The sequence below is a fragment of the Bos javanicus genome, chromosome 19, assembly GCF_032452875.1.
Source record: "Bos javanicus breed banteng chromosome 19, ARS-OSU_banteng_1.0, whole genome shotgun sequence".
NCBI lineage: Eukaryota > Metazoa > Chordata > Mammalia > Artiodactyla > Bovidae > Bos > Bos javanicus.
Genome location: NC_083886.1, coordinates 43,907,120 through 43,929,631, shown reverse-complemented (window position 1 = coordinate 43,929,631; position 22,512 = coordinate 43,907,120). Strand labels below are relative to the sequence as shown.

General features: G+C 51.3%; 1 protein-coding gene across 1 annotated transcript; it reads left to right on the top strand.

Annotated features, from left to right (window-relative positions):
• Nucleotides 1–2,036: 2,036 nt before the first annotated feature.
• Nucleotides 2,037–16,631, top strand: CAVIN1 (caveolae associated protein 1). Its single transcript, XM_061391854.1, has 2 exons — nucleotides 2,037–2,958; nucleotides 13,986–16,631. Exons 1-2 carry the CDS (start codon nucleotides 2,290–2,292, stop codon nucleotides 14,685–14,687), a joined length of 1,371 nt encoding a protein of 456 aa, XP_061247838.1. The 5' UTR covers nucleotides 2,037–2,289; the 3' UTR covers nucleotides 14,688–16,631.
• Nucleotides 16,632–22,512: the final 5,881 nt, after the last annotated feature.

The following is a 22,512-nucleotide window of genomic DNA, read 5'->3' as shown; positions in this document are numbered from 1 at the left end:
AATTCTAAAGAGCCATCAAATGAGTCAGAGACATATTCACTAGAGTATCCCTGGGATATAATTTGACTCATCCAAAAATATGGACATTCTTTTTTGAAGACCAGAAATCCCTTCCTGATGGGAGACTCAGAATGGCATGGACTTGATTCTTTTTATGCATGCAACCACAAAAACAAATCAACCCCAAAAACTTCTCTTCAGGATCCTCCAATGTAATCTGTATATGTCCATTGATAGATAACTGGTTAAATAAGTATAGTACACCCTTCCCAGGTGACTCAGTGGTAAAGAATCCACCTGCCAATGAGTTCGATCCCTGGGTCGGGAAGATCCCCTGGAGAAGGAAATGGCAACCCACTCCAGTATTCTGGCCTGGAAAATCCCATGGACAGAGGAGCCTGGTGGGCTACAATCCATGGGGTCACAAGGAATTGGACACAACTTACCGACTAACCACACACATGCACATTGGAAAACAAGGCCTCTCTCGTACTGATATGAACAATCTCCAAGATATATATTAGTAACTGACAAAAAGCAAAGTGCTGATATATATATATGGTGTGCAAAGACTTCCTAGAGAAGATTCCACAAGAAAATAATAATTGTTGTCCCCTGAACCAGAAATTGTTTGCTTCAGATAGGGATAGAAAGAAAACTTCTTTTTCACTATATTTCTTTGTGTGCTATTTGCAATTTGTATCTTATGTGTCACCTATGAAAGCCAATCAATTTTTTAAAAATAAGAACCTTATGAAGATCCAGTTAGTCTCCTTACTGTCACTCTTCTTTCTCTCCAGAAGTCTTGTCAATTCTCAGTGGAAGGAACTTAAAGTGTTATAACACATTTTTTAATCAAATTTATACCAGTTCATTCTATTTGAATTTCAGACAAAAAAAAGCCACTTGTTTCTGTGGAAATAGCAACTAAAGTGTCAGGGGAAATATTCTGTTCAATAGCTGTTGGGACTATTCCAGATGATTCCAGGCTATCCCAGACAGTTAGTTCCTCAGCTTCTTTCTGGGTTGGTGGCTTCTCTGACTGGATTAATAGGGCATGGCAATTTTTCATGCTTCCTAATGTAATGCATGCCAGATGAGAAGTGACCTTTTGCCAAGATCATCATTGATCCAGCTGGGGAAACCCAAGGTTAGTTTCCTAAATAGGGAAAAGGTTTGCAGCCTTTCTGGGGGAAAGGCGGCTGGTACTGCTCCAGTGCTGTGCTAGAGAGTAAAACTGGGGAGAATGGGCATTGTCTCCTGGACTTCTTGATCCTGCTCAGAACTGCCTGCTCCTTCGTACCCATCATACTGGGAAATATATTTGTAGGTTGATGGGCAGGTGGCACAAATGGGTGGCAGCATCTGCCCCTCCCTGTGCTGGTGAAAGATACAGCATGCTAAGATGGAAAGTGCCAGAGAGGGGTCTTGACACCTGGTTTGAGCTCCAAGCTAAGGTGAACTTGCTGGCAAACCTCCTGGCAAGTCATTTGCTCTCTCCAGACCCTCTGTCTCCAGTTTGTCAAGTGAGGAGGTGGGGTCTGATATTTCTGCAAAGCGCCATAGTCTCTGGGCTCCAGAGAGATGGGTGAACTCCCTGTCCTGCTCTCTGAACTCAGTGTCAGCCAGGCCTCTGGGGCATGCGGAAACACAGAGAAATGTGGATTTTAGAGAGAGATGAGCAAAAAGCTCTAGTTTCTATTTTATTGTCCATCTTTATCCTCCTCTGTTAGGATAATTCTAAGAGGGACCTAGAGGAGCTTGGAGGCCCCTCACCACCACTGTGGCTCTAACGTGTCAGTTCTTCCCTTCCTTCACAAAGGACCCCTCAAGCTTTTTCGAACAGTGCTAGGTAACTTGATGGGGTGGGTAGTCAGAGGTCCCTTAGAAGAGGCTGTGGAAGCCATAGATTCTTTCCCTCTCTAAAACGGGACACCAGCAAACACAATAGTTTGCTCGTAATTTCAGGATATCCTGTCCCACCTGACGACCTGCTCTGGAACTTAAAAGACGGAGGTGGGTTTGCGGGTGAGAGAAAACAAGCGGGAGGGAAAAGCAGAACAACACTCCAGGACCTGTTTCCCTTCCCAAGTGCACATTCCTCCGCCTCAGTCCCGCTCCCGCCGCCTCCACCGCCAGCGGAGGCCCTGGTCTCCCGTTCCAACTATTCCAACCATCCTAGGAAGGGTGGGGCGCTCGGCTCTTGGGTCCCCCTGGGCTGCCCCTCCTTCTCCAGCATCGGTCTCCCCTTCTGCCCTGGTCCCTCCCTTTCTGGGGTCGGGCCAGCCAATGGGCGACGAGACTCCGGGGTTTGGCCTGGGATTCGGGGAACTCACCGATCCCCCGCCCCACAGTTCTGGCCACCATCCCGGTGCGCACGGACGTGGCTCGAGTTTCCTCCGTGCTCTCTCTCGCTCTTCCTCTTCTCCGGGTCTCCCGCTCCCGCTTCAGCTCCATCCGGCCGGCCCCGCACGGCTCCGGGCAGCCATGGAGGACACCCAGCTCCACATCATCGAGCAGCCGCTTTCCGGGTACCCCGACGCCGGGGACCAGGGGTCCTCCACCATGGGGGCTCCGGCGGCCGAGGAGCCGTCGGGGGCCGGTTCTGAGGAGCTGATCAAATCAGACCAGGTGAACGGCGTGCTGGTACTGAGCCTTCTGGACAAAATCATCGGCGCCGTCGACCAGATCCAACTGACCCAAGCTCAGCTGGAGGAGCGGCAGGCGGAGATGGAGGGCGCCGTGCAGAGCATCCAAGGCGAGCTGAGCAAGCTGGGCAAGGCGCACGCCACCACGAGCAACACCGTGAGCAAGTTGCTGGAGAAGGTGCGCAAGGTCAGCGTCAACGTGAAGACCGTGCGCGGCAGCCTGGAGCGCCAGGCCGGCCAGATCAAGAAGCTGGAGGTCAACGAGGCCGAGCTGCTGAGGCGCCGCAACTTTAAAGTCATGATCTACCAGGTGAGCTGGCGGGCGGACCGCGCCCAGAGGCCCGGCGTCCCCCGCCCAGGGCTCAGGGTAGGGGGATCTGCCTGCGGCGCGGCTCTTGCGGCAGCCTGACCCGGCTCGGGGGATCCACCCTCTTTCCACGAGCGCTGCTGGGGTGGGGTGGGGTGGGGTGGGGTGGGGTGGGGTGGGCGGGTGGCGGGCTCCTGGAGCGCTCAGAGGGGCGCACGGTGCACACCGCTGCTCCTCACCCAGCCGCTACCTCCGGTGTCTAACGCGTAGCGGAACCGAGTTAGGGGGCTGGACTCAGGGACACTGCGCCCCGCAGATCGCTCCCGACCTAGCTTGTCAAAAGTCTTCCTACTTGGAGGAAGTTTTGCGGAGAGCCGGGGTGCCTGGCGACCACTGGGGCCCGCTGTAAGCGGACACGGGCGGCGCGGCCCGGGTTTGGGGCCTCCGGCGCTGCCCGCCCGATATAGCGGGTGATTCAGGGCTCAGGCACGCATCGCGGGGGCTGCGCCAGGCGAGGGACGCGGCTGCCAGCACGCCCCCACGGACCCCGCATCGGCCTCGGCCGCCCACGCCGCCCCTCGCTGCGATCTTCTCCCGCCTCCCGGCACTTTCGGCCTTTAGGGACACCCTAACCCGCGGCGCGCCCCTACTCCTCGGCCTGTTGGAAGCAACCGCGCGAGGGTGGTGGCCCGCGGCGTGCCGAGTCCTGAAGGGGCTGGTGGAGGGGAGGGGACAGCACCCCCAACCTTGGCCTCGCGGTCGGGGCGCGGTGAATCACCCCTCATGCCTGCGGGGGCGGCCGAGGAGCCGGAGGACAAGCGGCCGGAGGCTGGCGCGCCCCAGGCTCCGCCCAGTCAGCTTGTTGCTTCCTTTGCACCTCTCCCCGTTCTTCCCGCCTGGAAAAAAATGGGAGTTTTTGTATCCTAACCCCAAGTAAACCAGGGCATCTCAGGATCGCTGCTCTTCTCTACTCTGTCGCCCAAATTCCATTAGGGACAGGTCTGAGCCGAGGGCTCGGTGATCTTGGGTGGGGTGGGAACGTGCCCAGCCTCGTATTTCTGCTTCCCTCGGGCCTGGTTGATGTTCCCACCCCAAGGAGGTGAGATCGTGGGGGCCGAGGGGTTAATCTGTGTCCCCTCGCTCCCCTCCCCGCACCGAAGGGAATGGGAAAAAAAGAAGGCCCGACTTCCCACATCTCCCCAGGGAGAGGGCCTCTGTCTGGGAGATGTGGTTTCACTGACAGCTCAGAGGCCCTCCTTAGCTGTGTTCTGAGTGACCATCAGGGATGCCGCGAGGTCCTTGGTTTGGTCAATGTGGTGGAGCTAAGAGAAATGCAGGTTGAAATAAGCAAGTTCGGGGGCAGTAGATATGAGTGAGCTGGCACTCATCTGAGAATAAGGTGGTGGGACAGAGGCTGCAAGGTTGCTCCCCCCTTTCTCCTCCCCCCAGGAACTCCTCCCAAGAGGTACTCGACCTTTAAACAGTTTACTTCACTGCCCCCCCTCCCCCCCCAAATAGCACTAACTGATAGAAAACATTTACCCAGAATTGTTTCTACTGAATTTAACTGCTCCGAGGAAGCAGAATGGGGTGAGGTAGGCGGGTGAGATTTTTTAAGATAACTGCCTAGCACTGGGGTGCATCAAACGAAGGAGAAGAGGGCAGGGTTCTGGGACAGCGGGCCCCCTCTATCTTCTCTCCATAGCCTGGTGTGGGAGAGAGGAGCCACGAAGGGCTTGGATGGTTGACCCTTCTCATTCAAAATGTCCCAGACCACAGGACCTGGGAAAGTTCTCAGCCTGGAGGTAAACCTCCTTATGTCAAAGATAGAGATTCTGAGAGACTTGGCAGAGGCCAACGGTGTGTCTGTTACTGCCTCTAGCCAGTTGGCACAGATTGTGTATCTGTGTATTGTGTATCCACGGTGGGGAGTGGGGCTTAATCACGGGCTGGCTTTGATTGCATCAAGGCCAGTAGGGGACAGAGGGTTGAGGTAGAAGGAATGACTCAAGCTGGAGATCCTGAGCCCCCAAACCATAGGGGAAATAACTAATACCTAAAGTGGTCCCAACCCACAGTGAAGCTCTGGGAAAAAAAATCCCAGCAACATGGGTGGGGCCCAAGGCAGCAGAACTTCCCTGAGTTACAGAGCAGATGTTCCAGGTGGGGGTGAGGGGGTGGGGTACTCAGCTGTTGGAGGAAAGCAGAGGCTGCTCCTCCCTGAGGCCTGCAGGCCTGGGAAGAGAATGAGGTAAAAATAGCCTCATGCCTTGGCAGACCTAATAGGGAAGCTTGGGGGCAGCAACATTTATGATAAAGTTGGGCTGAGGGGGTAGGATGTTTGGGTGGCCAGGCAGAGAGATCTGGGGAAAGGCTGTCCTGGGATGATGTGAGTTTTCCAGTTGGGGAGGGGATGAGGTGTTCTCTACTGCAGAGGCGGGAGGTGATGATGTGGCAAAAGGGAGACGTGGAGGGAGCCTGAAGGGGTGGGAAGGCCCCAGCTGTGGGATCAGGCCATTTGGTTTACCACACCTTTTTCCCGGGGGATAACAGAGGGAATCCCTTGTGTGGTCCCACCCAAATTCAGGGAACTGCTAGGCATGATTTCACACGTTAAGTTTGCATTTGACATCCCTCCCCTTCACACACACACACACTCATGAAATTCAGCCCTTCCCATCACAGGATATCAGAGCCCTCACCTTGAACTCACTTCTGAGTCATTATTGTCCTTCTTTGGCATTTCCCTCCTTGTCTCCCAAACAAAAACAGCAGTTTGGCATCCCATCCTATCAGGCAACACCTCACTAGGCAACAACAGCCAGTGAGGAAGAGAAGTGAATCCTACTAGTAACTGAGGGGTCAGTGGACCAAGAACTGCTAGGAAGACCAGGCCAAATACAGCCCCTTGCAAATAGGAGCAGCTGTGCTCAGTAAGGAGGGCTTCCCAGATGGCTCAGCAGTAAACAATCTGCCTGCCAAGCAGGAGACTCCGGTTCGATCCCTGGCTCGGGAAAGAAATGTCAACCCACTGCAGTATTCTTGCTTGGAAAATCCCATGGACGGAGGAGCCTGGCAGGCTACAGTTCATGGGGTCGCAAAGAGTCAGACATGACTGAATGACTTCACTAGCTAGCTAGTCCTCTTGCCTGGAAATTTACATGGACAGGGGAACCTAGTGGGCAATAGACCATAGGGTCGAAAACAGCTGGACACAGCTCAGTGACCAAACAGCAGCAGCAACAGTGCTCATTAAGGAGCCAATTCTCCCAAGCCAATTCTCCTAATCCTAATACCCAATCCTAGTTTGGATGTTATTAGAGTTCTTTTAGAATCCAGAAAGGGAGGCTAAAATGGAAAGAAACGTGTTCTGAAGTAGTTTTGATGAAGCAGTTAGTGACCTACATTTGGAGCCATCAGACCTGCTCCAAGGGCTTGAGGGCAGGACCAGGACGCATTTAAGGGCTTAGGTGGCACATGGGCATTAAAGGGGTGGAAACCAGGGCTGGTGTGAGGGCCTGCTGGCTTCTCCTCAAATCCTAACCCAGACTATAGCTCCTCCCTGGACTCAAAGCAAATCGGGGCTACCTGGTTCCAGAAGAAGCCCACACTTTTGTCCAAAAAAATCATCCCAACTTGGGGCTCTGGTCCTTCTCACCCCTTGGTGACCTAGTGGAGAGTGTTTACCATATGCTTCCTCCAAAAAGCTAAGTTTGGGTTGTTTTTCCTGGTCACTGGATACAAGTGTTAGTTGCTCAGTTGTATCTGACTCTGCAACCCCATGGACTGTAGCCCGCCAGGCTCCTCTGTCCACTGAATTCTCCAGGCAAGAATACTGGAGTTGGTTGCCATTCCCTTCTCCAGGGGATCTTCCTGACCCAGGGATCGAATCTGAGTCTCCCGCATCGTGGGCAGAGTCTTTACTGTCTGAACCACCAGAGAATCCAAAAATCTACCACTGGATCCAAAACAGGGAGCATATTCTTAGAGGTATTCCTAAGACCAAAGGAAATCATACTCTTCCCTCTGATTTTTTTAAAGTGAAGTCTGACTATTGAAAAGGTCAAAATCAGAAAAGGAGGAAATGGGCAATTGACAGGGAGAGGGAATGTCACAAAGATGAGTGGTGGTTTGTTCCATTATTTTGAACTACCATTGTGAATAGTTCATCATTCTGTCACTATAGACTTTTTGAGCTGGAGGATGCTTTGGAGATAGTCAACTTCAGCTGTTTCATTTTGTAGTGGAGGAAGCTGAGGTCCCCAGAGGGGAAGTCACTTGCCTATTGCCACTCAAGCATTTGGGGGTCACAGCTGAGGCAAGGGCCCAGGTGTACCCCCTTCTTCTGCTATACTCTCTGCTCCTTGCTTCCTCCTTCTTTTCTTGGGCTATGCAGCAGAAATCGGGGTGGGGGGAGGCTAGCCCTAAGCAAGGACAGTCCTGGCTTCTTCATTCTCTGAGGGAGATAGCTGCCCAGTTCTGGCACTGGGACAAATGTGTGTGTGTGTGTATGAAGGCACATGTGTTAGGATGTGTTTGCGTGAAGGTGTGCATGTGAGGGTATGTGTGTAGGGGGTATGTGTGGAGGTGTGTGTGTAAGGGTGTGTGTGTGAGAGCGTTGTGTGTGAGAGCGTTGTGTGTGAGGGTGTGTGTGGGGGGTATGTGTGGAGGTGTGTGTGTAACGGTGTGTGTGTGAGAGCACTTGTGTGTGAGGGTGTGTGTGTTGAGGGTGTGTGTGAGGGAATGTGTGTGTGTGAGAGTGCTTGTGTGAAGGTGTGTGTGAAGGGGTGTGTGGGGGTATGTGTAGAGGTGTGTGTGTAAGGGTGTGTGTGTGAGAGCACTCATGTGTGAAGGTGTGTGTGTTGAGGGTGTGTGTGAGGGAATGTGTGTGTGTGTGAGGGTACGTGTGGGGGGTTTGTGTGGAGGTGTGTGTGTAAGGGTGTGTGTGTGAGAGCACTTGTGTATGAGGGTGTGTGTGTTGAGGGTGTGTGTGAGGGAATGTGTGTGTGTGTGAGGGTATGTGTGGGGGGTTTGTGTGGAGGTGTGTGTGTAAGGGTGTGTGTGTGAGAGCACTTGTGTATGAGGGTGTGTGTGTTGAGGGTGTGTGTGAGGGAATGTGTGTGTGTGTGAGGGTGTGTGTGTGCAGTGTTAGCTGAGTGGCTAAGGTGGGTGGCCATAGCTGCTCAGCCTCATAGTGCTGAAGCTGAGGCAATGTGTGGTCACCTGGCCCAATGGCCGTGGAGGGGAGGGGTGCAGGGTGTACGGAGTGGAGCTCTCTGGTCAGCAGGGACCACATTGGCTCCTTTTTCCTCAGCCTCCCGCCACTCCCCTCTTGTCCCTGTATCCTAAAGGGAAGGTGGGCACTTGCTGTGTTGGGTTTTGTGGCTGCACACCTTGACACTGTTGTCGATGGAGTCTGGCAGTGCCCACAAATGTCCCTCTCCCCTGACTTCTCATGACTCCAGAGCAAGAGCGGCAGCTCAGCCCCTCAGGAGGGAGAGTTGGGAGCTGCTGCTGGGTGCCTCAGGACCCAGGCTCATGGGTCATTAAAACAGCTTGTTTTTTTTTTTTCTTTTGGCCCTCCCAAAAGACATGGCATGAGGGATCTTAATTCCCCAACCAGGGATTGAACCTGTGCCCCCTTCAGTGGAAGCGAGAAGCCCTAACCACTGGACCACTAGGGAATGCCCAAAATTAGCTTGGTTTTTGGTCCTGATTCCTCTGTGCTCCTGGGTGTCTGATAGCCCATGAGTCGGGGGTGGGGGGTGGTGGATGGGAGGAAGGGAGGCAGGAGGTGGGGATTAGGCCAAAGGGAAATAGCCAGGACGTCCCTCGTCCATGCCTCGCCCTCCTTATCCAGGGCGGCGCCCATGCCCACCCTGCCTGGGGGAATAACTGGGATCAGCTGCCTCTGACTCAAGACAGTGAAGTTGTTTGCCTTCTCTTTTCCTCCTTGGAGACTCCTCAGATGGAGTCTAACAAGTGGCCTCTTAGAAAACTCCTTCCCCGCCCCCAGCAGCCTCTTGCCTCCACCACTCCAACCCCTCATAGCATCATTCCACGACCATAGCTGGGTCGGGGTAGAAGGCAGGAGACCAAGGATGGGACTGGGGAAGATTCTAGAGGGAGGATGGGACGGGGTTCTGATTAAATTGTGCTTATTAATTCACGGGCCTGGGTTTGTCCCCATTTCCACTCCAGGGCCCTCTTGATGGAGCCTTGAAAGTGTGGTGTCTTTCCATCCTAATATTTGTGTGCTCCCCTCCCCTCTACTCACCAGCCCCAGTTCTGCATGCCAACCAAGGCCTCCTCCTCCCACACCCATCCGCACCCACCCCAAGCCCCACTTAAACCCCTTTTCCTCATCTTAGCCCAAGAAGAAGCTGAATGCACCCTCAGACCGGGCCACACCCAAGATCGTGCCTTTTGATCTTCTGCCTGAGACTGAGCCTTTTGACCTGAAGCCTGAGACAGTGCCTGACCTCCCACCCTTTGACCAGACGCCTAGGACCCTGCCCTATTACCCAGAGCCCACTGGGCCTCTGCCCACCCCTGAGGAGCCGACAGCCGGTGGGGGTGCTTAGGGTCTCCTGGCTCACGTGGAGGGGCCGTGGGCGTGGCATGTCATGAATCCAGTCCAGCTCACTGCTTAGCAGCGGCCAGTCTGGAATGGCCAGTCTCTTCTAAGCCACTGCCTCTTGTGAGTGGGTGACGGGTACTGTGCAAACACTCGCATTATGGAATGTTCAGGCAATCCGGTGGGCGGTCATGGGAAAGGGCGCTCCTCTACCTCTTGGCTGCCATCTTAATAGTAGATGCTCCAGACACCATACCTGAGTTGTACCCACTGCTGCCTGCATGAGATTGCCTGCAACTTCCATGCTTCTGGTTTTTTCTTATTTAATTGGAAGACAATTACTTTACAATATTGTGATGTTTTGCCATACCTCAGCACGAATCGGCCATAGGTATACATGTGTCCCCTCCATCCTGAACCCTGCCCAGGCTTCTGATTGACCTTCCCCCCACTTCCACCTCCTCCTCAGGGACAGGCCAGTTTGGCTCGAGGGCCATTTTTACAGAGGGCCCTCATGAGGCCCAGGCCAGGGGTCTGTTCTGTGCCCTTTCCATGCCCCTCCCTGCAGCTGGGGAAAACTTTTACACTTATTTTTTCCAGGTTTTTTTTTTTTTTCCCAGAAAATGTTTTGCAAAGAGATCCCTTATGTTTGCCAGATCCTGCCTTTGGCAGGGCACCCAAAAGCTGCCAACTCAGAGAGGCCAGGAGGGGGTACACTTTTGCTGGATCTGGCCTACCTATGGCACAGTGTTTCTCCATTTTTTTTTTTTTTTCACATGATCATTTTTCTAAGGAGTCCTTTTAGACATTTTTCTTCCTAATTGTCCTCTTCCCCATGAAATTTTAACACTATATGTATCCTATATATACCTGGACTCCCCCAACACCCCACCCAAGAACCAATTTCCACCCACTTTGGGGCAACATCCTCCCACATGCTAGAGTGTCATGCTAGAGCAGAAAAAAAGGTCCCTTCTGCCTTCAGTGTGTCTCACCCCCTTGTCCTGACCACCTAAAGTAGAGGTCCCGAGTTTTTAAGACTTCCCTATCTCTCACCTCTCCCCTAGTCTGTACCCTCCTCTGACACACAGATCCCAGGTCTCCGAATGACCTCTCCAGTATCTTCTCTGGTCATTCCAGGCAGTGGTAGGGAACAGAACTGGCTAGCTCTAAGTCAAGAAAGACCCTACCCAGAGCCATATCATACGTGTCCCTTCTCCCTGACAAATGTGAAGTGCCTGGCCAAGGACCAGGCACGAAGTAGGTGCTCGAGTAAATCACATAAAAATCTTCCTAAGGCAGAGGAGCTTAAGTTTATATAGTGCGGTTGGGGAGAGGAGAGGAAGGGGCTGGAAGCTGTCTTATGGCTCCTCTTAAATTCATCCCAGACTGGTGCTTTCCTGGGTTAGGGAGCTGTGTGTGCTTGGTGGGGGGTCGGGGCGGTGGGGAGACAATGGAAGCTGTGCATGCTTTTGTTCAGACCTGGTCATTAAAGCTAACTCTGGAAACCAAGCCTGTTGGGACTGGTGGTTTTGTTTAATAAAAATACAGAAACAGAACAAGCAGAGCTCTCCCTTCTTGCCACCCTGAGGCCCCTCCTATGACTTAGGAGCTCTGCCAGGGAAATAGGGGTGGGACAGGGGTACCCGGCCTCTGTGCCCAGGGTTGGGGGAGGTGCTTTGGGATTCTGTTGCTGGTTGTTGTAGCAACAGGCGAAACGGGTGGGCCCAAGACAGCACTCCAAAGCTGTGAGTCATAGGGGAAACCTGGCTTGGAAACAGAGAGAAAAGACAAAATCCATTAATGGAGGGAAAAAGCTAAAGTCATAGTGGTATACCCTCTCCAGGGCCAATTCACTGGATATTATCTCGGACTTAGGTCAAATGGTTTCTTTCCCTATCCCCTGACCTTCCACCAAGAAAGCAATTCCTCTGGTGTAAGCTATTGCTCTAGAGGAAGCCTCACGATGAAGGGCAATATATATATATACACCATTCTAGTCTGGCGGAGACAACTCCAAATCCTCCCCTCACTGGGATTGCTCCCTGATGTTGTTTTTGAGACCTCTCATCAGGCACTAAGAAGATGGGATTGGCTACAAGAAGTCTGGAACTCTCTCTCCAGCCTTGTTCACAATTCAAGCTTTATCTAAGAAGCCAGAAGCCAGGAAAACCAGCCAGCTCAGGCTTTAGGGGTTGGACAGAGCAAAGGGGAGAATCAGGGATGCCAGGGTGGGGCACAGAGACAATGTGGATCTGTTTTCCAGCAGCAGGGACTGTTTCCTGGCTCTTCCCCACCCATCACACTTAATCCTTCCCTTAATTCATCCACATTGCCTGAGCTTTAGTGAAAGGAGGCGTTCTCCTAACTTTGGTGGTATGGGTGGATTTTTAGACTAGGAGGCTGTGAAGGAGAAATCAGAGCTGACATTTTTTGATGCTAGGGCTGCCAGTAAATTCTGGGTGGAGATGAATTAAGAAGTAACAGGGGAAAAAAAAAAAAAAAAGAAGTAACAGGGAGTTTAGATGATAGTCCTAAAATGTTGTGTAAGAGAGAGGACTCTGGTAGCAGGTGGAGAGAAGTGATTGCAAAAGGAGACCCAAAGTGTACAACTGGGAATCAGAGGGACTGCTAAGACTGGCTGGGACCCTCCCACACTCAGAGTGAGGAAAATACCCCTTCAATGCCTCTGCAAGTGATAAGAAGCAGAGGGCTAGATAGAATGCTGCAGAATGCCCACGATAGTACCCAGCCAGCTGTGGCAGGTAGAGACTACAAGTCCCAGCATGCCCTGAGCTCAGGTCACCTTGCCTGCTGGGAGGTGTAGTTGAGTAATGAGAGCCTGAGATGGCTTGGTGCCCAGCAGAGCTGGTGCCCAGTTTGGGAGAAGAGGTGAAGCCAGCATTCCTTCTTTGTCCCTGCTAATGATATTGACAGGGAGGGAAGGAAGTTGGGAGGAGGTGTTCCTAGTTTTCAATGTAAACCAGGAAACTCTGTGGGGATGTAGATGGGAGGGAAGAGGAAAGAGGTTGGGGGCTGGGGAAGGAATTTCTATAGCAGGTGGTGCAGAGATACCAAGCAGCCAACACAAATGTGTACGTGTTTGTGTGTGTTTATAGGAGGGGTCAGTTTATGTTGCCTCATTTTTCTCAGATGGGGTTTTCTTACAATTCTGTGAAACGATCTTCAGAAAACCTATTCCCTATCATTCCTTTGTACAATGTACCTAAAGAAGTGAATCTGGGTCAAAGAGACTTTTGGGTTTTGTATTTTGGGCCAAAAACAAACCCATTCTGGGTTATGTCCTCTTTTCCTTTCTGGGCTCAATCTCCCCTACCTTCTGGTGAGAGGTGATCCTGAGATTCTGAAATGTAGGTCCAGAGTCAGGATCTTGGAAAGTCTTCCCGGAATGGAAAACAGTGCTGGTGCTGGGTCTTCCCAGGAGAAGAACTGGCTCTGAGATCTAGGATCTCGCCATTCTACTCCTGGCTCTTGAGCTCCTGTCTGGGGTGGGGGCGGGTTGTGTAGTGAAGCAAGAATAGAAAAGCAATCCCTCCTTTCCATTCCAAGGCAGGGATGTCAGAACCAGAAGAAACCTCCAGGTTGGGAAGAAAACATGTTCTCAGCTCCCAGACAGCTTCTTCCTCTTTCCTCAATTTCTACATAGCGATGGAGAATGACCATTGGTGGAACCAAACCGTATGGGGAGAGTGGGGAGATCATTAACTCCCCTTCCCTAATACTGGTTCTTCTGAAACTATACGAAGTCTGGGAAACGCGCTCCCTTGAAAGTAAACCTACCTTCAAGTTACCCTACTTCGGGGTCGCCTGAGATCGGCTGTGAGCTCACCCCTCAACCCAAACAAACTACCCAAAGCCTTTTGGGTCTGGCTCGGGCAGTGTGGGGCTCTGTGCACCAGAGGGCGCTCTGCCCATTTCCAAAGTTCGATTGTGAGCTCTGGGAGGCAAAGGGTAAGAAGTGGTTTAACATGGGTGGTTGCAGGGCTTGAGGAGCGGGTTGGAGAGCCGCAGAGATACTTGACCGAAGTGCGAAAACAGGCCAGATTCTGATCCGAAGCTCGGTTCCCTCTTTACTCTGTATATGTGCTTAGTCACTCAGTCGTGTCCAACTCTTTGCGACGCCAGGGACTGTAGCCCGCCAGGCTCCTCTGTTCATGGCGATTCTCCAGGCTACAGTAGGTTGCCTTGCCCTTCTCCAGGTCTACTTACTATTCATTCAACACATATTTGAGTGCTCACGAAGTGTTCAGCTCGGTGCCAGGCGCTGGGGGTACCAGCGCAGGAGTCCAGGCCGATTTCACAGGTACCACGCACTTGCCAGCATCACGGGTGCCAATGCCCGGCCCCGGGTTCGCCCAGAGTCCCCCCAAGTCTTCGCCCAACTCTCCAGCTCTGCCCCCACCCTCATCTGTTCCCTCTGATCTCCCTTTAGGATGAAGTGAAACTGCCGGCCAAAGTGAGCATAGGGAAGTCGCTGAAAGAGTCGGAGACGCTGCCCGAGAAGGAGGGCGACGAGCTGGCCGAGGGCGAGCGGCCAGAGGAGGACGCGGCGGCGCTCGAGCTGTCGTCGGACGAGGCGGTGGAGGTGGAGGAAGTCATCGAGGAGTCGCGCGCAGAGCGCATCAAGCGCAGCGGCCTGCGGCGCGTGGACGACTTCAAGAAGGCCTTCTCCAAGGAGAAGATGGAGAAGACCAAAGTGCGCACGCGCGAAAACCTGGAGAGGACCCGCCTCAAGACAAAGGAGAACCTGGAGAAGACGCGGCACACCCTGGAGAAGCGCATGAACAAGTTGGGCACGCGCCTGGTCCCCGCCGAGCGCCGCGAGAAGCTCAAGAGCTCGCGAGACAAGCTGCGTAAGTCCTTCACGCCCGACCACGTGGTCTACGCGCGCTCCAAGACCGCGGTCTACAAGGTGCCGCCCTTCACGTTCCACGTCAAGAAGATCCGCGAGGGCCAGGTGGAGGTGCTGAAGGCCACGGAGATGGTGGAGGTGGGCGCCGAGGAGGAGGAGGGCGGCGCGGAGCGCGGCGAGGCAGCAGACCTGCTGCGCGGGAGCAGCCCCGACGTGCACACGCTGCTGGAGATCACGGAGGAGTCGGACGCCGTGCTGGTGGACAAGAGCGACAGCGACTGAGCCGGGCGCGGGGCTGTGCCCGGAAGGCCTCGCCGCCCCGCTTCTCCCCGCCCCCGCCCCGATTCCTTTCCCTCTACGAACTTTCTCTTTCGCATTCTTTCTCTCTGTCTGCCCCAAATGGGCTGAGATATTTTTAAATCGAGAACACCTCCCCACAACGAGCACCCCCTCCAAGTCTTACAGCTATTAAGACGAGGGGGAGGCAGCCTGCACCATGGACATCCCCATTGTAGGCGTAGGCTGGGTGGAAATGCAGAGGGCGGTGATTCGTGTCCTGGGGATCCAAGTCGGGAATCCTAGAGGAAATTGGTGTCGTTTCCGTGATTAGGCCCAGGCTTGGGGCAGGCTGCCTTCTCCCCGCCCCCCCACCCCTACACACACACACACACACACACACACACTTACACACACACACTCACACACACACGCTTACCCGGCTGCTGTCACACACAAACACACACACACGCTTACCCGGCTGCTGTCACACACAAACACACACACACTCACACACACACACACACACACACGCTTACCCGGCTGCTGTCATTCCTGTTCACTGAGCTCTTCTTTCTCATTCTGATCTCTGGCGGCTTCAAAGCCAAAATTACCATGAAAGGGCCCCTTGCTCACACGGGAGACCCCATACTGGAAGGATTTGAAAGCAGCTTTTGGGAGTATCTAGCTGCCGTTTCTGGGGTCGCACAGAGTCGGACAAGACTGAAGCGACTTAGCAATAGCAGCATCAGGGCAGTGTCAGAGAGAGAGCAGAGTAAGCCATGACCCTACATGAGGGTCTAGCACAGGCTGTATCTGCAAAAGGTCCCAGTAAGGAAGGCTGGATCCAGGCAGAGCTCTGGGGGAGGGAGGGAGGGCACTTCATGTTTATGCATCTTCGCAAAGGTGCCCATGGCTATGGCTCTGAAGGAAAGCAGAAAATAGTAGAAGGTGGAAATGGGCGAAAAGAGAATGCTCATTAGTAGCAGGAGAAACACAGGACAAGGATCCCATCTTATTGGGGTTCTCAGAGGACAGCAGGACAATTTTTCAGGACTAGTAGGTAGGGCAGTGTGAGAAACCCATCATCCAAGAAGAGAGAGGTAAGCCTTACCCCTTACCTCTACTGGTTATGGTGCCCCCAGGGACAGCCCATTTCTCATAGCCCAGAAAATTAGGGTCCCAGAAGAGGGCAGCACCAGGGTCCAGAAAGCTGGTATTATAGTTAGGAGGGAGGCTGATGGGAAAGAGACCAGATGCTAAAGGCCAGGTCACCAAGTTGAGAGCAGGAGAAGGGGAGAGGAGAGTAAGGAATTCCTGTGTGTAGGGCAGCCCGGCCTTGGCTCACTCCTGGCAGTTTCTTTTCAAGATCCTTCCCTAGAGCTAGTATCATAAAGCTGTAGAACATGCCAAGACCTCCGTAGCCTTGTGAGTTCCTCTCCTGAATCTTTGGGGTGAGAGGGGTGCTGCTTCCAGTTCAAAGGCCTGACTTCTGATCAGGTTCTCCTCAGGACACTTCAGTCTCCCTGTTCTTCCCCCATAAAGGGAACTTGTCAGAAGCAAGGACACCCCCCTCACCCCCAAGTCACAGCCCGAAGAGGAGAGCTGAAGCTCCCTCCTTCTCCCCTCACCCCTTCTGCCTTATCTTCCCTGCTCTGCATTTTAGAAAATTGCAGCTAATTGTTTTAAGGGCTGGAGGGAGGGAGTCCGGGGACACACCTTTTATACAACACAAAGCTTTGCTCCACCCCCACCCTTGGTTCCCTTCTCTCTTCCAAATGGTTGGAGACACATCAGCTGAGGGAGGATGGGGATTGTGGGACGAGGTTCCTTGGTGCTGAAGGGGCCTGAGTTGTGGGCAGATACAGTTTCCTGTGGGCTCTGGGGAGCCTCTCGTGTTGCTGTGTCCTGGTGAGCAGCCCGACCAATAAACCTGCTTTTCTAAAAGGATCTGTGTTGGATTGTATTCTTCGAAGGCAGTTACATAGGATGAGTTCCAGAGAACAGGAGGGAACCAGGGAATGAAAGAGAGACACTGCTAGTTTAAACGTGCAGCATTTGCCTGGATGGGAAGTGGGACTGGGGTATTACAATTATCCCACTTAGAAATGGGAAGACATACACACACAGTAACTTGTCTAACGTCCCATAGGTGGTAAGTGCTGGAGCTGGGATTTTAAGTCAGGCACCCTGGCTCCAGTTTCACCGTGTCTGTAATCCTGTAGTGTCTAGACTGCTTCTCTGCCTTCAGAGCCTTAGCCCTCCAGACCCACCCAGTTACTCTACTCAGCCTGAGCTCTGCCCCCAGCAAATTCAGGCTGCCAAATCCGTCCTGTGGGAGGCAGCCTAGGGGAGGGGAAAAGTCAGAGGCTGAATGTCATAGAAAAAGCATTCTGGTGCGTGCTAGAGATGCCAGTCATAGCCACACAGCATATTTCATTCTCCCTACAGCCCTGGGATGGGCACCTCTTTCATTGTCTGTACACCCTCTCTTCCTCATGAGCAGCCAGCCCTACCTGCTCACAAGTTATGGATTTCCTAGAGCAAAGAAAACAAATTGTCATGTGAGTTCTGCCAGCATCAGAATCACCTGGGGAGGGGTGTCCAAATAAAGACAATGTCATTTCTGGGGCTGTGTCCTGGCCTTGTAGTACCACCCCAAACAAGCTGAGTCCTTCCTCAGGAACCACCCATTTCCCTTGGTCCCCTGCTGCCGACCCTGGCAGCAAGCACGGCAGTCTTGGGTTCTAAGTCCCCCCAAAAGGGTTGGCATTCCTCCAAAAGGGTTGGCATTCCTCCAAAAGAGATGAAACTAAGGATTAAAATTCAGAGCCTGGGAGCCATGAAGCTTCCCCTCGGCCAGGAGAACCATGCTCAGGATCCTCCTTCCTGCGGGATGCAGAGGGGCAGCTGTGAGAAGCAGGGAATGACATCGGGACCCCAGCTGTGGAGTAATGAGCTTGAGGGAAACCAGGAAGGGCCCTGGGATACCAAGCCATTGTTCACTTTTCTTACTCAAAGCAGTAAGTTTCCTGGTTCTTTCCCCTTTGCTTCTGTAAGCCATCCTGCTCACTGGTCCACCACACTTTCACTACCAGCCAAATTACTTTGCTGTAACTTCCCTACCCAGCTCTATTCTGGACACCATTTTGTTAGAAGTGGCCCTAATTCTCTGAAGAGCCACTTCTCTGCTGGCCCCTGTTCCATGACATTCCTCCTTTACATCACAGTGTGGGGCCACAACTCCAGAAGCTCTGCCTAAGTCAGAAATTATTCCTTTTCTTCTTTGCTTGCAGCCGAAGGGAGGAGGAGGCTTTCATGCAATAGCTTCCTACCAATAGGATTTGATGGACATTCCAAGGTCCCATTCCCACAAAGCATCTTTTCCACCAACTGGTCATCAACTTGCCCACCCTCATTAGCACTATTTCCATGGGTTAGAATCAGACAATAAACTAGAGGTATTGTCTCTCGAAGGATCCCATCAAACATTATCTGTGTTGACCAAAAAAAAAGCACAACCTAAAAGTTGAGAGTTATGTTTTCTTTGGCAGACATTATGAGGGCTTCAAGCCTGGGACACAGCATCTCAGATAATGCTGAGAAACTGTTCTAAAGAGGCAAAAGGGAGGAGCCAGGATATTAAGCAGTTTTGCAACAAAGGTCAGGTAGTCGGAACATTGAAGATTATCGTTAATTAAAGAAAACCAGACATTTCAAGTTAATGAAATTAGTGCTTCTTTATGTGTTAATTGTTAGTCGTTCAGTCACATCCTACTCTTTGCAACCCCATGGACTGTATGTAGCCTGCCAGGCTCCTCTGTCATGGAATTCTCCAGGCAAGAATACTGGAGTGGATAGTCTTTCCCTTCTCCAGGGGATCTTTCCCACCCAGGAATCAGATCCAGCTCTCTCGAGTTGCACGCAGATTCTTTATGTCTGAGCCACCAACCAGGGAAGCCCTTTTTATGGACGGGAAGGTGCAAAGTCTGCACTCACTAAATTCATTTCACTGATATGCACTTCAACTGGGTCTGGTGTCCTGTGTTTTCTCATTGTGAGTCTCCTCAGGTATAGGGCAGTGGGTATAGGGGGTGGGAGGGGAGGATCCAGCAGTTTACTGCAGAATGGTGGGCAATCTTAATTTCTATCCTGAGTTCCCTCAGCACTCACTGTCAGGGTGGCTGTAATATGACACTTGATTCAACATCTTTTGTTTACTGATAATTGTTGTTTCGTTTAGTCGCTAAGTTGTGTCCACCTCTTTTGCGACCCCATGGACTACAGCCAACCAGGCTTCTCTGTCCATGGAATTTTCCAGGAAAATTCTCTAGGGACCCTTCCCCAGTTCAATTTAATTCAGTCGCTCAGTCGTGTCTGACTCTGCGACCCCATGAACTACAGCATGCCAGGCTTCCCTGTCCATCACCACGCAGGGATCAAACCAGCATCTCTCCACGTGCACTGCAAGTGGATTCCTTGCTACTGAGCCACCAGGGAAGCCCTTACTGATAATGGCAGGCAGCAATCTTTTGTCCACACCTGGGATCTAAGGGAGTTCCTCTACAGACTGAGTTATCAGATCTCTAAATAGTACTTCCAAAGTCCTTATCCCAAGAGGTAACTTTCTTCAGGGGCAGGAGAAGACAGCTGCAGCATCCTACACTCGTCCAGATCTCATTTGCTCTCACCTGCGGTGTTTGAACTGCCTTTAGATTCTTTCTAATCTATTCCCCATGTTACTGCCAGGTAGAGATAGAGATATAAACTTATTTATATTATTTATATAGGTACATAGATTTTCTTTTTTAAAGAAAACATACTTTCCAGTTTAAATGTCTTCCTTTGACGATAGGGTTAAAGTCTTTGGCACGGCTCACAAGATATCATAAGAGTCTGGCCCCATGGGACTTCCCTAGTGGCCCTGTGGCTGAGTCCACCTTGCAATGCAGGGGACATGGGTTTGATCCCTGGTCTGGAAACTAAGATCCCACATGCCTAAGAGCAACTAAGCACTTATGTGCTGCAACTGCTGGGCTCACATGCCACAACTAGAGTCTGTCTGCCACAACTAAGAGCTAACACAGCCAAATAAATATATATATATATATTTAAAGAGTCTGGTCCCTGCTTCAGTTCTTACTGCTGTTCAATATGCTCGATAGCAGTCTGCTGGTCAAAAATGGCCCACATACTTTCAGGCCTGTGGGCCTTACCTCTCTCTGGAATAGCCTCCCTCTTTCCATCTCCCCTCATAAACCAACCTCTTCTCCAGTCATACTGATCATTTCCTTCTCAGGGTTCCCATAGGACTCTATGTCAATAAACGTTCGTTGAACGAATTTTAAAACTTTATTGCAATGGTCATAAACTCACCTCAGACTGGCTTCAGCAGAAAAAGCCAAAATAAAACAAAACAATCATACAAAAAAACCCACCAAAGCTGAAAATAAAAATCAAAGGAGTTAAAGTAATCGAAAAAGTTTCCAATGGTAGGTCGAGGAGTGTCTGGTTGCAAGTTCTGATGTAACATCACTAGGAATTTCTCTTCCTATCTCCTCTTCTCTGCTGTGTTTTTCATTTGCAATTAGATTTTCACAGTGTGTTGGCAAAGATGACCATCAATAGCTGCAGGCTTACGGCTTGACAGCTCAACAACCCCAGTTAAGAGGATTTCTTTCCAAATCTTTCCAGAATTTCAGATACACTCCTGAGATGTCACATATTCAAATCACTGTGCCTCTGACCAAATCTAGGCCATGGACCATTTCTAGAACTCACCTGCAGCATAGAATTGAGTGTGGAGGAAGACACTTACATGGTGGTCCGGTGGTCAAATTTTATTTATTTATTTATTTTCGGCTGAGATGGGTCTTCATTGCTGCTTGCTGGCTTTCTCTAGTTGCAGCAAACGAGGGCTATTCTTCGCTGTGGTGCTCAGGCTTCTTATTACAGTGGCTTCTCTTGTTGTGAAGCACGGGCTCTGGTGTGCAGGCTTCAATAGTTACAGCATGTGGGCTCAGTAGTTGTGGCTTATGGGCTCCAGAGCAAGGGTTCAGTGGTTGTGGTGCATGGGCTTAGTTGCTCTGTGGCATGTGGGGTCTTCTCAGACCAGGGATGGAAATTGTCCCCTGCAGGCAGGGGACAGGCAGATTGACAGGCAGATTCTTAACTGCTGGACCACCAGGGAAGTCCTGTCCAGTGGTTAAGACCCCAAGCTCCCAATTCAGGGGGCATGGGTTTGATCCCCGGTCTGAGAACTAAGATCTTGCATGCTGCTCAGCAAGGAAAGCTGATTTCCCAAAGGAAAAATGGGTTGCTGTTAGGGGAAGGAGAGAAGATGATGGGTGGACAAAGAATCAGGTGTTCCTTCCCATGGATCTATTTGTGATATTGTGCTAACAGCCAAGATATAATATATCTAGCTCTTGATTTGAAACATTTTGCAATTAGTGGGAGAGGCAGATGTTCAAAATAACTCAAAGAGATATTGAGTAAGAGAAGTAAAGCAGAATGCAATGGCAATACACTGAAAACAGATTCACCCTGCTTGGGGAATATGGAGAAACTTATAGAGGAAGAGGGCTTTTAAGTTATAATCCTTCACAAAGGGTAGGATTTGAAATACATGTTGCTGGAGGGCAGAGACAATATTTTACTTGATTTTTGTGTCACCTAACACAAAACTGTTAACACTTAACCTAACTGTTAGAGCCTAACAGAGTCTCATACACAATTTCATTGGTAAATGTTATTAGGTTAAAAGCATAACAAAAGAACACCGGCCAAAAGGGGAAACAGGAACTTATGTTGGAAGGCTGCCAAGGTGTCCCATGGACACCAAGGAATTGCTGAGTGGTCAGGCTGGGAAGAGTAGGAATCAGGGGATCTCCAGGGACTTTTGAGAGGGAGATGATGGATGGCCCTCTTGAAAGCACTGACATTAATGGAACTCAGCTTGAAGGGCTCCCAGGCTCTGTGCCTCTCAGTTTCAAATTCCAAATTCCTGGCAGAGAGACTCTGATTAAGCCAGTAAACATGTGCTCACCCAGGGTTTAATCATCTATGACTGGGAGAATAGGACCATGAAATACAGACATGCCTGAAGGGACCTATTCCAGAATATGAATGGGGAGTAGAGGAAGCAATTCCTAGAAAAGGAGGACTCGTTGTGAGCCAGACAGGACCCAACAGGTATCTCTTGACATAGTAGATACTCAGTATGTGTTAAATAAATGAAAATAATGATGTGGGACAGGCACAGTCCTCCAGGCAAAGGGAGCAGTGTGTGGAAAGGCAAAGAGACAGGAATACTGAGGACATGATTGCTGCTGCTGCTGCTGCATCACTTCAGTCGTGTCTGACTCTGTACGACCCCATAGACGGCAGCCCACCAGGCTCCCCCGTCCCTGGGATTCTCCAGGCAAGAACACTGGAGTGGGTTGCCATTTCCTTCTCCAATGCATGAAAGTGAAAAGTGAAAGTGAAGTCGCTCAGTCGTGTCCAATCCTCAGCGACCCCATGGACTGCAGCCTTCCAGGCTCCTCCGTCCATGGGATTTTCCAGTTAAGAGTACTGGAGTGGGGTGCCATTGCCTTCTCTGGGACATGATTGAAGAACAGTTAATAGAATAATGAGGGGACTTCCATGGTGGTTCAGTGGTTAAGACTCTGTGCTTTCACTGCAGGGGGCGTAGGTTTGATCCCTGGTCAGGGAAATAAGATCTCATATGCTGCACAGCCAAAAAAAAAAAAAAAAGAAAAATTATGGAGTGTTGAAACCTATAAGAGTCTTGTTTTATTTATTTATTTATTTTTAATATTTTGACCAC